We start from the raw sequence: 13,093 nt of genomic DNA, 5'->3' as shown, positions 1-13,093 counted from the left end.
TGAACTAAACTACACTGAAGAGAACAAGCCCTTAGTCTTCCATTAAGCATTAACTAATGCCAATGGAAATTATAATCTATACTATATATTAAAACTCTATCTATACTATACATTAAAAGGCGTTTATTTTAAAGGAACAGTGCCACGTGACACTCTTCAAAGTATGTGTGCCTATCTCACAATACCATGTCATCATCTAACGTATATGCGCAACGTAAGCTAGCCAATTTATTTAACAAAATAAAATATGTTTTCTACAAGATTCGAACCCATAACCTCTAATATATATAAGTAATACTTTTACCATCTCAACAAACTATTATTAATCTTTCAAGTTTCACATAATGTTCTAATATTCCTTTCTTATATTAAGTAAATTAGAGGTAATATGATTCATTTATATTTCACAAGATTAAAATATATATACATATAAAAGAAATAAAGTTGACATTCAAGGCAATGCCCAGACCACTACACAAATAGTCCAACATAATTGTTAAATTAAAGCAAGAAGTACACAATTAGCAACCCGGAGCATCGCCCGGGATACACACTACTACTTATATTAGAAGGCGTACTTTCAGAGAAACGGTGACATGTTACATGTTCAAAGTATATGCACCATGTTACAATGCCACGTCACTATCCAAATTATATGTGCCATGTAAACTTGCCTTGAGCTCCAACACATAAAGGTCATACATTTACCATCTCAGTCAACTTTTATTAGTGTTTTAATTTCACATAATTAACATTATATATATTTTTTTCATTTATTAAGTAAATTAGAGGTTATATAATTTATTTATATTCACAAGATTAGAAAACAATACATATAAGGTGAAAAATACAGTAACACTCGAGGCAATGCCCAAACCGTACACTAGCTATACAAACAATCGAACACTGTTATCAAATTAAAGAAGTATTTACAAACTAGCAACCCGAGGTGTCGCGTGGATCACACATTAGTTTTAATTGAAATTAATGTTATATTCACAAAATTATCTATTCTTAGGTATAGATGAGTATACTTCTTTTTATTTTCAAAGTCATAGTAAATGCACAAGTTTATAAGAGTCTGCATTGCAATGAAGTAACTACCTTATTTTCCTCATAAGAGGCGCAAAAGTCAACATGATTTTAACAATGGGAATGAAAAAGAGATTTAAGCTTGAAATTAAATTGTGGCATTTAATTGCCACAAATCTTAACACATTATCATCATCCAATGAAAATAATAGTACCCCCGTATACACAATTCTCCATTCAAAATTGTTCCAAGACTTCCAACCTCTAGTAATCAATAAGAACATTCTACGTGTAACAATCTTTTTTAGTAGTTGTCTGTCTATCACTGATAAAAGTTTGAATTTCACTCATTAACAAGCAAATCAACCCCAAACATTCGTCACTAATCTCCTTATCTCATAGTAAGACATCTCAAACAAGCTTTGTTTTTTACTTATTATTCCTAGGTAAAAGCTAATGAACGCCCCCAGGACGTTAGATAAGAGAACTAAAAGTGGAATATTATAGTAAAACTAACATATACACCGAACAACGCGTGATTTTGTCATGCATTCCTAACTTAATACTATTTCAATCAATATAATTATTTCTTATCTAACGCCCCGGGACGCTCGTGAGCAAGATCGTTCCTAAAATGCACCTAATCAGTTAGGTTTTCACATATACCATCAATAATCATACTTTTACTGCCTACTCTTTTTTACATACCTAATTAATCGGATAGATATTAAGATATCATACAATCCTACACATATACAACGGTAGATGATGTTGAATTTGACTAAACTAAAGTTATCTAGATGCCACCAAATTAATTTACCAATACTCAACCTTACCTTACATTATTATCATATCATATTACTGTTTATATCATGAAAATTCAATGGTCTAAATTTCTTTCTGAAAGGTGACAATTACCTTACTTAGGGATTATTTTCACATGCATCATCATAGTATAAGTAGGAGTATGAGAATGACTCTTCATCTTCTTTTAATTTGTTTCCAAAATTATATCAAATCTTGACCGTTTATTACTCACAATCTCTATCTCTTTTTGCAATTTGCAACTCTAAAGTCAGTTATTCTCACAACTACCATACAACAAAGTACATTTTTCCTACATGCCGTAAAAATCAGTCAAACCGCGTGCAAGAAATTTACTGTTTTAGGGAATTAATGAACCGGGTTTTGCAGTCCGGTTTGACCCGGAAATAGGTTACATCATGCACCAATAATATTGGAATTTGGATTATAGGAGCAAATAGGAAATACTCTTCTATGTCTTATAGATTGCCCCGGTTTCCTTTTTGATTTGTTCCTCCACATTTGACCCATACTACGTATTGTTTTAGTGTATGCACAAATGCACGATTCTAATTCTATTAATAGGAAAAGAATATATAAATGAAATCGTAAGATTAGGGTTGCAATTTAAAAGGAAATTATTAAAAATTACGATTATTAAGTATTGTTAACATTGATTGACGTGTGATTTTATCATAAATTTATTAAGTTATAATCGATTATTTAGTGCAAGATGTATACTAAACTATAAACAACCTACATTCATAAAGAAAATGGAGGGGGAAAATTGGGACAATCTTTAGGGAGCGAGGTAGCAATCAATTGGCTTAACACTGAAAATTTGTCTTTAATAGGCGCAACCGCGCAATATACTACTCTTGTGTCTTGTATGTCAATTTTCTAAAAATAAAAAATAAGAATACTAGGTTGGCTTTGTGATGAAGTGTTAATAGTCTTTGCCCCTTGTATATGATTTATGGACATTTTGTATTACATAGTCAATAGGCAAAAGGTTCAAGCCTATTGTTGGATTGAATGCCTTGATTAGCTAAGCTACATATGAAGTAGACAGTAATTTAAAATTTTATTAATGACTAATTGATTTATGTGAATATTGATAATTGGAAAATACATACAGACTTCAAAATTACACTTTCATATAGGGTATACATGCTTTGATATATATATATATATATATATATATACACACACAGAATTGTACATAATGTCTAAAACTATACCCTTACAAAATCAGGTGTTAGATACAAAAAGTTTTTACCATGATGACACAAATATGTTAGTAGGTTGTCACAATAATATACATGTTATCGACTTATCGTAGTATTGTGCTTAGCTTGTTAGTATTACGTGCATGATCTCTTAAATTTCCTCGTGTTAATGATTTGGTTGATATGGTATTTAAAAGGAAAGTAAATTGTTTCCATAAACATATCATATACTTAACTAAATAGTGAAATTCAATTTCAAAGAAATTAAAGATAGTAAAATTTTAAATTTCAAAGAAACTAAAGATAAAAGATATGTCATCCTCCACTTTTTATTACATAGTACAAACAAATATTTTCTATTGCATGCTTAGCATACGATAATGATGACTAGATTCTAAATTAATGGTGTATGGTAATGAAAAAAAAAAAATAATCAAATCGATATCTAAAAATTAATTAGGAAACAAAATATGAGCACCTTTCAATCAATACTTCAATATTCAATTCCCCATCATTTAAATCTTTCATACCATGCAAATCGTTTTTCCAACACACTCAAATCTTAAATTGCGCGTAGTATTCCGTATAAACACACACCATACAAACTGTTTATCAATTGACACATTGAAATTTCCTTTAAAAACGCCACACTACCATTATTGGGAAAAATATTTGACAATTGGTAGTTTGGTACCAACGTCTCAATTCACACCTCATCTGCATTAAACCCTTCTGACCTTTGTGGCTCTCTGTACTGTATACACGGTATTGAAAAAAATAAATTAAAAAATGAAGTATCCTCTATGATTGGGTTACATTACATGCCCAAATAGTCCAATACCAAGACAAAATAAACCCTTCTCCAAGCCTCCAAATGATAAAATAAACCCGGTTCGAATATTTGATAAGCTCACGTTTCCCAACACCTCTTCTACTAAACCAAAAATTCCTTACCTCTCACAATTTCAAAAAAGCAAAAAAATTAAAAATACTACTAAGACTTAGTACTAGAAAAAGAAAGAATAAGAAAAAGAAAAAATAACCCTAAATTTCCGATCTAAAAAATTTCAGACAAAAAAAAAAAAAAAAAAAAAACACCAAAAACAAACTAAACGAAGAAAGAATCATACAACAACATAAACACACGCTCTCTCTAACTTTCTCTCTCCTAATTTTCTCTCTCTTCACTCCAAACGACATTCCATTAAGTCGTTTAATCTGCATGCAAGCTTTGCAAATTCCTGCAATTTCATCTTCATTGTTGAAGATTATGGTGTTGAATTTATCAATTTCATTTTGGTGAAGTGGTTTATGAATTTCGGGAATCGAGGAAGAAATTGGGGGAAAATTTCTAGGGTTTTTCGAAGCTATGTGATTGTGATGTCATTAATTTTATTAATTTTAGTGCATAAATGCTCTTTCCCGGGGATCTAGGGTTTCGCGTTGCTGTGTTCTTCATTTTTGGGGTTTTTCCGGTGGTATTCTTCGTTCTCCGGCGAAAATGGCGGATTGCGGTGGCTAGGCAGCAGGAGATCAATCGATTGCTTGTTTTGGCATCTGAAGAGGCTGCTCGAGCTGAGATTGAGGCTAATTTTGGGTATAATTATACTAGTTCTTCGGTTTCGATACCGGTTCAACGCCTTTGTGCTGTTTGTTTTACCCCGACACCTAATCGATGTGCTAGATGCAAGTCAGTCAATTACTGGTATGTTTGATTTTTGTTATTTTTTTGGTCAATTTTGTTGAATTTTTGTATTTTTGATGGTTGAATTTTGGGTCAATTTGATAATATTGGACTTTTTTGGTTGGAAATTGAAGAAATTACTGGATAAATGGATAAAATTTGTTAGAATTTGTTCAGGGTTGCGATTGATGATTGAACTGGATGATTCAGTGAATCTAATTGTGAGAATTAGTGGGTTGGGGGTAATGAGGGCATTTTAGTCTGTTTGACAGCGGGTTTTCGCAGTTAGAAAGCGATTTGGGTTTGAAGGATGTTGAGATTTGGGTGTTATTAAACATCAATTGGGTAGTGGACTGATTACTGGTTAACAATGAGTAATATTGAAGTTTATTGGGGATAAAGGAAGGTTCATTTGTCAGTGGAGTTTTTAGTTTTTGTCAAAAGTAAGTGATTCGGTCATTTGGATTTGAAGGTATTGAGATTTTCGTGTTAGTTTGCATCGATTGGATATTGGACTGATTCCTGTTAGCAAAGAGTCTTATTGAAGGATCATCTTTCGCACCACCCTTAGGAGCATTAACAGCAGCAGAATTAAGAGGATGGCTTTGATAAGCAGCAGCAGAATTATGAGGCGCAACCTCATTATTATCATTCTTCTCTCCATCCTCATTCCTCTTTGTCTCTTTCTTATCTTCCTCCTCATTACTCTTTCCGCCATTCACAGTTGGCTATGACCTTCGCAAATCCAGTCCTTTTCCTTCTAAGTGGTGAACAATGTTGTTACCTAATGTGGCCCTAAACTATGAACAGAAAAAGGCGATTTATGCTAACGAATTGATAAATTTTGCCTTTTTGGCCCAATCTAATTAATTAGGTAACATGTTAGTTGATTTGACCTTATCTCGTAGTTATACAAAGGTGGTGAATCATGTTATGATTATTCTACAAGATTTTGCGGTATGTGCATATGGTTGATGTTATAGATTAGGACTCTCTTTATTTAGCTTGACATGACTATGATGGATGGGCTGGGGTTTGGTTGGGAAGAGCCGAAACGGCTAATTAATTAGTGTTGCTTTTTACTGAATTTAGTTCACTCGTTGGTATAAGCTGGCTTCTTGTAAATATATATTTGTTGGTAATTTGTTATGTATGTATATATGTTGATGCTGCAATTCATTTTGAATAATCTAAGAAAAGTAGAAAATTCTTATTTTGAAAAATCAAAGAAAAAAGTAGAAAATTCTTGAAGTTCTTTAATAAACTCTATATTGCTACATCCACTTATCAGTTTGATCATTTCAGCTCTGGCAAGTGTCAAATAGTTCATTGGAGACAAGGTCATAAGGATGAATGTCGTCCATCAGTGAACAATTCTGAGTTCAGTGATGATGAAGTTAGTTTTGTGGGCGATAATCAACTTTACTCTGATGGCGGTGTTCCAATTACTGTGAATGGTGGAATACAATATGAGGAACAAGTTCAAGCTGCAAAAGAAAAACCTGGATTCACCTCCCCTGCATATTTTACACCAGATTTGTCTGTGAAGGATAACAAGAATGCAGCTCATCATTCTTTGCCAGAAGATGAACCAGTGTCTCAAGTAGAGCTTCGTGGCACCTCAGAAGTATCTCAGCTTCATGTATCTTCTTCTAGTGATGGCATGTGCATTGATGATTCCATCTCAGATACTGATAGTATACATGATCTTAATTCTGATTCATCTGATTCTTGCTCCACGCTTGACAACCTTGAGACAGTGTCAAGTGATAGGAAGTTGGAGCCAATTAAGACACTGGAGGAAAAATCTTCTTCAGGAGTATCATCCAATGGTAATATGTATGCTTCCAGTGAACCCAAGGAAGAAGAATCGGGTAAATTAAGTGGCTCTTCAGGTTTAAGCATCAATCGCTCTGACAAGAACTTAGCTAAGCCTTCAGTAGCCACATCTGGTTTCTGGGAGGGTTCTCTTGATTATTGCAGAACTAAGAAGTACATGCAAAGCACTGATGCCAAACCAAATTCTGCGGGATTAGGTGATTTTTCATCAGATATACTCTCGAAAGGACCAAAAACATCAACTGATACCCGTCCTGGAATTTCAAGCACTGGTAAGCTTGTTGCTGAGCCCGCTTTGGCAGAAAATGGTTCTGGAGATCCCTCAAAGAATCTGAGCTCTACATTCATTGGCTCTAAGGAACCTGCCGCTAGGGTTAAGACAATGAAGAATGACAAAGATTTGGTAAAGTCTGTAGAAGTTGGAGCTGAAAATTTGAAAGGCAGTGCCCTGCCATTCTGTGTTTCAGAGAAGACAAATGATCTGGACAGAAACTCCAAGGATGTTCTGCAACCGCCAATGTCAAAGAAAGCTGGATTGTCGCCAAAATCTATTAATGGTACTCCATCCGGAATGAAGGAGCCTATTGTTCCAGTTATAAAGCCTGTTAAAGCTGCTGCAAATGTTGCCATGCCTTCTCAGGTAGCCAGACCTGCCCCGAGTGCTTCTTCTGGCTTGAAAACGTCAGTGCTAAAAGTTGTAGAGCAATTTAGAGCTCCAAAGACGGTGAAGCAAAGTGATGATGTTGAAGGAAAAACTGAGAAGGTTGGTGTGCAGTTCTTGCCATTTTTTTTTTTGCCCAATGTGATTATGTGATGTTGTTTAGTGGATGAACTTGTTGATTTTGCAGGCTGTTTTCCCATATGAGTCATTCGTTAAGCTTTATCATTGGAACAAAGTGGAGCTTCGTCCATGTGGCCTAATAAATTGTGGGAACAGGTGATTACATGATCATTTTCATTCTCTTCTTCTCCTTCTCCTTCTCCTTCGTGTTGCATGGTTATGTGCACATGTAATTAAGACTACAAACATGAGACTACACAGGCTTAGAACATTGAAATATTGTTTGGCGAACTAGGTGAACAGATGTAGGATAAAAATGTAAGACTGAGAAATACTCTGTATTTGGTTTTATATATAGATTGCCATTATCAAAGACATCAGTTGCACTGATCTAAAAGGCTTATATAAATTGTTATAGAGACTAGGAAGTGTTTACAAACTTAGAATATTAACCTTAGTCGTTCATTTTAAGTTCTAGTGAACCAACAACTAACAATTTGTGATGGAGAGACATTTACGATGTATTATCTGGATATCACACTTAGCTGAGTAGTCATCATTAACAATTAAAAGTCGTGGAAATTTTTGTTGGTTTTGAATCATTGGATATTAATATGACTCTCTTGACTCTTTAGTCACACTATGTAGCCAAAAAAGTTGGTGCAGGAAGTTTCACATATGCTCATTGAAGTATCATTAGTAGAAAGTTTGATAGTGTGTAAGAAGGTATAGAAAATCAAGGTGAAATGTTAAGTTTACAGGGAGATTAAGGTAAAAACAGGCATAAGATAAGCTGTCAGTGATTGATTTCATGAACCCTGTTTTGTGCGGGGCCAAAGGAGGGCTTATTAGCATGTTATATGATGAAAACCTATGGCAGAGAAGGTTTGGGATGCAAAATGTTTAAAAAAAAAAAAAATTTATTTATCTTTGCAAATCAAATTTGTATTAATTTTCTTAATGTATGGCCTTATTGGTAATCTGTTGTTGTCAGTTGCACCTTGCACCTATTTGGCATTTTTTCCACCTCACTCAAACCCTAAACATACTGCATACTCCTCTTCCTGCTCATGTGAACTCTGAAGAGTCTGAATTGTGTATAATCAATTGACGGTGCTTGGATAGCTGTTTGAGTTTATCATACTTAACATTATGCAATATGATTTCTGGAATCTATGGCTAAAACTGCTTTGTGAGAGAAGGAACGAAATGTAGATGTATTATAAATGGATTCTGGATGGCAGATAGATATTTATGGGAGAAAGAGTACATAGGGATGTGGTAATGGTAGCACCTTGTTTGCGCTGCTAGATCTGGATTGGAGGTGTAGTATCTATAGTACGAATGCAATAAGCGACAGATATGTAACTATGGATTCGTTGGAAGGAGACAATTGTAATCTGGTGCGCTTGGTGTTGTAGACAAATGAAGTAGAGGAAATTAAGGATGAAGGATATAGGTTGTGAGCCTGCATAATAGTTTCAGGATCTTGTTTGTTGTAACTTTCTGGTATAAGTTTAAGTCTATGTGAGGGGGGTTAAGGGCTGTCAGCCTGTCATTGACTCAGTGTAGCGTCACTTGTAAGAAGAGCTGCTTGCTTCAGGATAACAAATTAACAATGATAGCTGACTTTATCTTTTTTTAATTTTTTTGAATATATATTTATTGTTATTTTTGTTTTAAAATCTTTATTGGAATTGATAATAGTTCTGATGTGATTTTTTCCCTCTCTGTATAGCTGTTATGCCAATGTAATCCTTCAATGCTTGGCATTTACCCCACCACTCACTGCTTATCTTCTTCAAGGGCTCCATTCTAAAACATGTAAGTTCCTTACACAATGCTTACTTGTTGGATTATTTTTCAACAATGCTTACCATCTATTGTATGTGTTGTTTTCTTTGAACTTAATTTCTTTTTTTATTAATCTGATTTTCTTTACATGATAGGCGCAAAGAAACACTGGTGTTTCACATGTGAGTTTGAAAGGCTGATCTTAAAGGCAAAGGAAGGGGGTTCTCCACTTTCTCCTATAAGTATACTATCCCAAATTCAGAAGATAGGAAGCCATCTTTCTAATGGGAGGGAAGAAGATGCACATGAGTTTTTAAGGTTGGTTGTTTTCGAGATATATGTTTATCTTGCCTTTCGAATGAATCTTTTCTATCGAATTTTTGACCAATTAATGGTTTTGATATGATAGGTATGCTATTGACACGATGCAATCTACATGCCTTCAAGAAGCTGGTGTGAATGCTTCTGGCTCGTTACATGAAGAAACAACTCTCTTAGGGCTTACTTTTGGCGGTTATCTTCGTTCAAAGGTAGGATATAACTTTCCAATACAATTTTGTGGTTAAAATAATAACACAGTTGATATTGTGTTTTAAAGTTGTTGCCTTTTTTTGCACCCGCCCCTCCCCTGCAGATAAAATGTGCAAGGTGTCGTGGTAAATCAGAGAAACAGGATAGAATGATGGATCTTACTGTGGAGATTGGAGGAGATATAGAGACTTTGGAAGATGCCTTGCGACAATTTACTGGAACTGAGCCTCTTGATGGGGAAAATAAGTACCACTGTGGCAGGTTGGTTCTTTTCTCAATGCGGGTACAATTACTTTATATCTATGGAATCTGGCAGTCTGTTTGTAGAGTACAAAATGGGCGTATCATGCTTTTTTCCTTAGTTTCTTTTGACTATTAAACATTATGAATGATAGGTTGGGAAGCCAAGTATTTTTGTATTCCATGTATCCATCATATGAATGTTGTCTCCTCAGTTATAGAGCTATAATTTAAAAGTATTAGCTTTGCTTATACTATACTCTATACATGTCTGATATATATATATATATATACGGTGTAGTTTCCGTGTTATTCTAGAATGGTAAATGAGACATTTAAACTTCTTTCTTTGCTGATTAATTGCAAAATAACTTCCTGATTATGTTCCTTTCTTTTTGCAGATGCAAATCTTATGAGAAAGCTAAGAAGAAACTAAATATACTAGAGGCTCCTAATATCCTCACCATTGCACTGAAGAGGTTTCAGGTAATTTGGAATTATAGAATGAGATTTTTTTATGTTTTTCTCTCACATGCTATTTTTATTTTAACTCTATCTTTCTTTTAATATCTTATATTTTTTAAAATTTCAGTCTGGGAAGTTTGGCAAGCTCAATAAGACTATTCGATTCCCAGAGATTTTAAACCTAGCTCCATATATGAGGGGAGGAAGTGACAAATCGCCAATATACAGACTCTATGGGGTCGTCGTTCATTTGGACATTATGAATTCTTCCTTTTCGGGTCACTATGTATGTTATGTTCGAAACGCACAAAACAAGTGGTACAAGATTGATGATAGCACGGTATGGTTCGTTAAATTTTATTTAAGTTGCATAATTATCATGCAGGTGTATTATACTGAAACTTTGTTGCCTTGTGTCTGTTGAAGGGGAGTGAGAGCTAGAAAGTATGAATGTCGTAAAGTGGACCTTTGATTTGTTATGAGCCATTAGAATTCTCCGCTGTTAGCTTAGTACATTCAGAAAACTCGCAAACTATATGCCTGTGATATTGCGATTTAACTGCCAAGTACTTGTTGAGTGTTAACTTGTTGTATGTTGACTTCACATGCTATTTAATTAGGGCATCTGTAATGATCTTTTAACACTATCTTTTGAAGCCTTGAAGCTTTTATTGACATGGACCTTGCTTGAACAGGTAAAGGCTGTGGAACTTGAGAGAGTGCTAAACAAGGGAGCATACATGCTCTTCTACTCAAGGTATTATTTATTATATCAGCTTTTAGAAACATTGGTTATTTGTGGACTGTGGTCCTTGGAGGTTGGGGACTGGTCTACTTCTTGTAATGTCATTTAGCTATTTACTCTGGGAGCTCTTACTTTAAATTGTTGAAGGTGGCTGGCCTGCATAGAATTTTGCTGAATCAACTGCTTGATTATTTGAATTTGATCGATGTCTACTTTACTGTTCTATTTATGTGTTCTACTAAGAAATATGACATTCTAATTTATATGCCAAATTTGGGGGGTAAAAAAAACCCTATTCAGTACAGGGGTAAATGTAGTTGATAACGGAATGCATTCATATCATGGGTTCGTCATGGAGGGAGGCATATTTCGATATCATTGAGCTCCCTTTTTGGTGGTCATAAGTGGCTATTTTGACATCATTTATCTTTTCAACTACATTTGATTTTCTAATTTTATTTAATGGAGCCATAGATGTACTTGAGTCATTATATTTTTGTAGTATTTTTTTAAATTCCTGTGCACAATGCTGAATCAATAAATCAAATGCGTTAAATGTGGTGTGTTTTATTATTTTGGATGAAATTAAATGCTGTTATTCTAGTCCTTGTAAAATTTGGGTTCTAGTAAAGCCAATTGTTTACATACCAGTTACAATGCTTTTTCATTGATATCTCTGGTTTACTCTTCGTGATCTTAAGATTTTATACTGATTTGCAGAATCTCACCGCGTGCTCCAAGATCTATTAGAAGTGCTATAGTCTCTCGTGATCTGCCAAGTAAGATTAAAATTCCAGAGGTTGATGCTTCTCGGAACAATGTGAAGAGTTCGGCTTCAAGACAGAGAGATCCACCAGCGCATGCCAATCGCAGTCCTGATATTGGTTACATACGTCAAGATGGAATAAGCATCGCACCAGTGCGAAATATTCTTGATTTTGACTCTTCCAGTGATAATTCATCCCTGTTTAGTCACTCCGATGAAGTCTCAAGTAGCACCGATAGCAACAGGGAGTCTATCAGTGCCGATGACTTTTCTGAGTATATTTTTGGTTACAATGCCTTTTTTAGACATTCTTCAGATTCAGACACCTCTTCTTCCTCTTCCTCCTCATCTTCTCCTCAGTACTCAAAGCATTCACCCCTTTCCAATTCAGAGAGGTATGCTTCTGCACTTCCCGGTGACAATGCTCATTCAGTTTCAACAGAGGACCATTCTTGGGCAAAAGCGCCTCATGAGGCTTCTAGAGCTGAGGATTCAGGTTCAGTGGGTGGAGTTCCATTTTTGCATTCTAACAGTAGTAGTAGTATTAGTAGTAGTGGCCAGCAAGTTAGGAAGCTAGTAAATATTAGTAGTAGAGAGGCTGATGCCGAGAAATTAGGACGAGCTAACCCTTTGGATAATGGAAAATCTGGTGTATATCTGAGACGATCTTGGAGGAATAGAACAGATTAAGTATTCCATCATATAATGTTAAGAGTTGGGAAATAAGTGATTAATGGTAGTATTCCTTTTCCCCCATCATTTTTTTCTTGATCTTTTGCGGGGAAGGGGGTCGGAAATATTGTATGTATGTAAGTTGTTACATTTGTATTTAATGAGAAGGTATAAAGAAAAATGGAAATTTAAATCTCACTTGTACCAAATCTTACTTTCGGATAGCCCAGATTGTCTCAGATTCTTGCAACTTTACATTGAAAAACTCTAGACAACTAGTAACTTTTTTGCTATCCCGTGATTAGGATATTGTTAAATGTCTCTATGAATCTGTTTTTATTTACTGTAATTCATAGTTTGGCACTTTGGCTTTGGCCTCTGGTGGTCTATTCAGTTGACTATAGTCTCATTTGTTTTTAGTTACAAACTGATTGGAAAAAAAAGTGCCCTTCTTTTGCAACTGGCTTCCTTGAAGCATCGTCATAGTCAAGCTTGTTGAGTATGCATCATT

The 13,093-nt window shown here is 34.8% G+C and overlaps 1 protein-coding gene across 1 annotated transcript; it reads left to right on the top strand.

The window, feature by feature from the left end:
• Positions 1 to 4,128: 4,128 nt before the first annotated feature.
• LOC145614237 (ubiquitin carboxyl-terminal hydrolase 17-like) lies at positions 4,129 to 12,791 on the top strand. The gene is made up of 11 exons (XM_081669253.1): positions 4,129 to 4,770; positions 6,055 to 7,351; positions 7,437 to 7,525; positions 9,108 to 9,193; positions 9,319 to 9,481; positions 9,573 to 9,693; positions 9,798 to 9,955; positions 10,336 to 10,420; positions 10,527 to 10,739; positions 11,095 to 11,156; positions 11,865 to 12,791. Exons 1-11 carry the CDS (start codon positions 4,478 to 4,480, stop codon positions 12,598 to 12,600), a joined length of 3,303 nt encoding a protein of 1,100 aa, XP_081525379.1. The 5' UTR covers positions 4,129 to 4,477; the 3' UTR covers positions 12,601 to 12,791.
• The last annotated feature ends 302 nt before the right edge of the window (positions 12,792 to 13,093 follow it).

This window comes from Chenopodium album, chromosome 25 (assembly GCF_948465745.1).
Source record: "Chenopodium album chromosome 25, dcCheAlbu1.1, whole genome shotgun sequence".
Taxonomy (NCBI): Eukaryota; Viridiplantae; Streptophyta; class Magnoliopsida; order Caryophyllales; family Amaranthaceae; genus Chenopodium; species Chenopodium album.
Note: the sequence above shows the minus strand (reverse complement) of the source record. Positions and strands in the feature narration are given on the sequence as shown.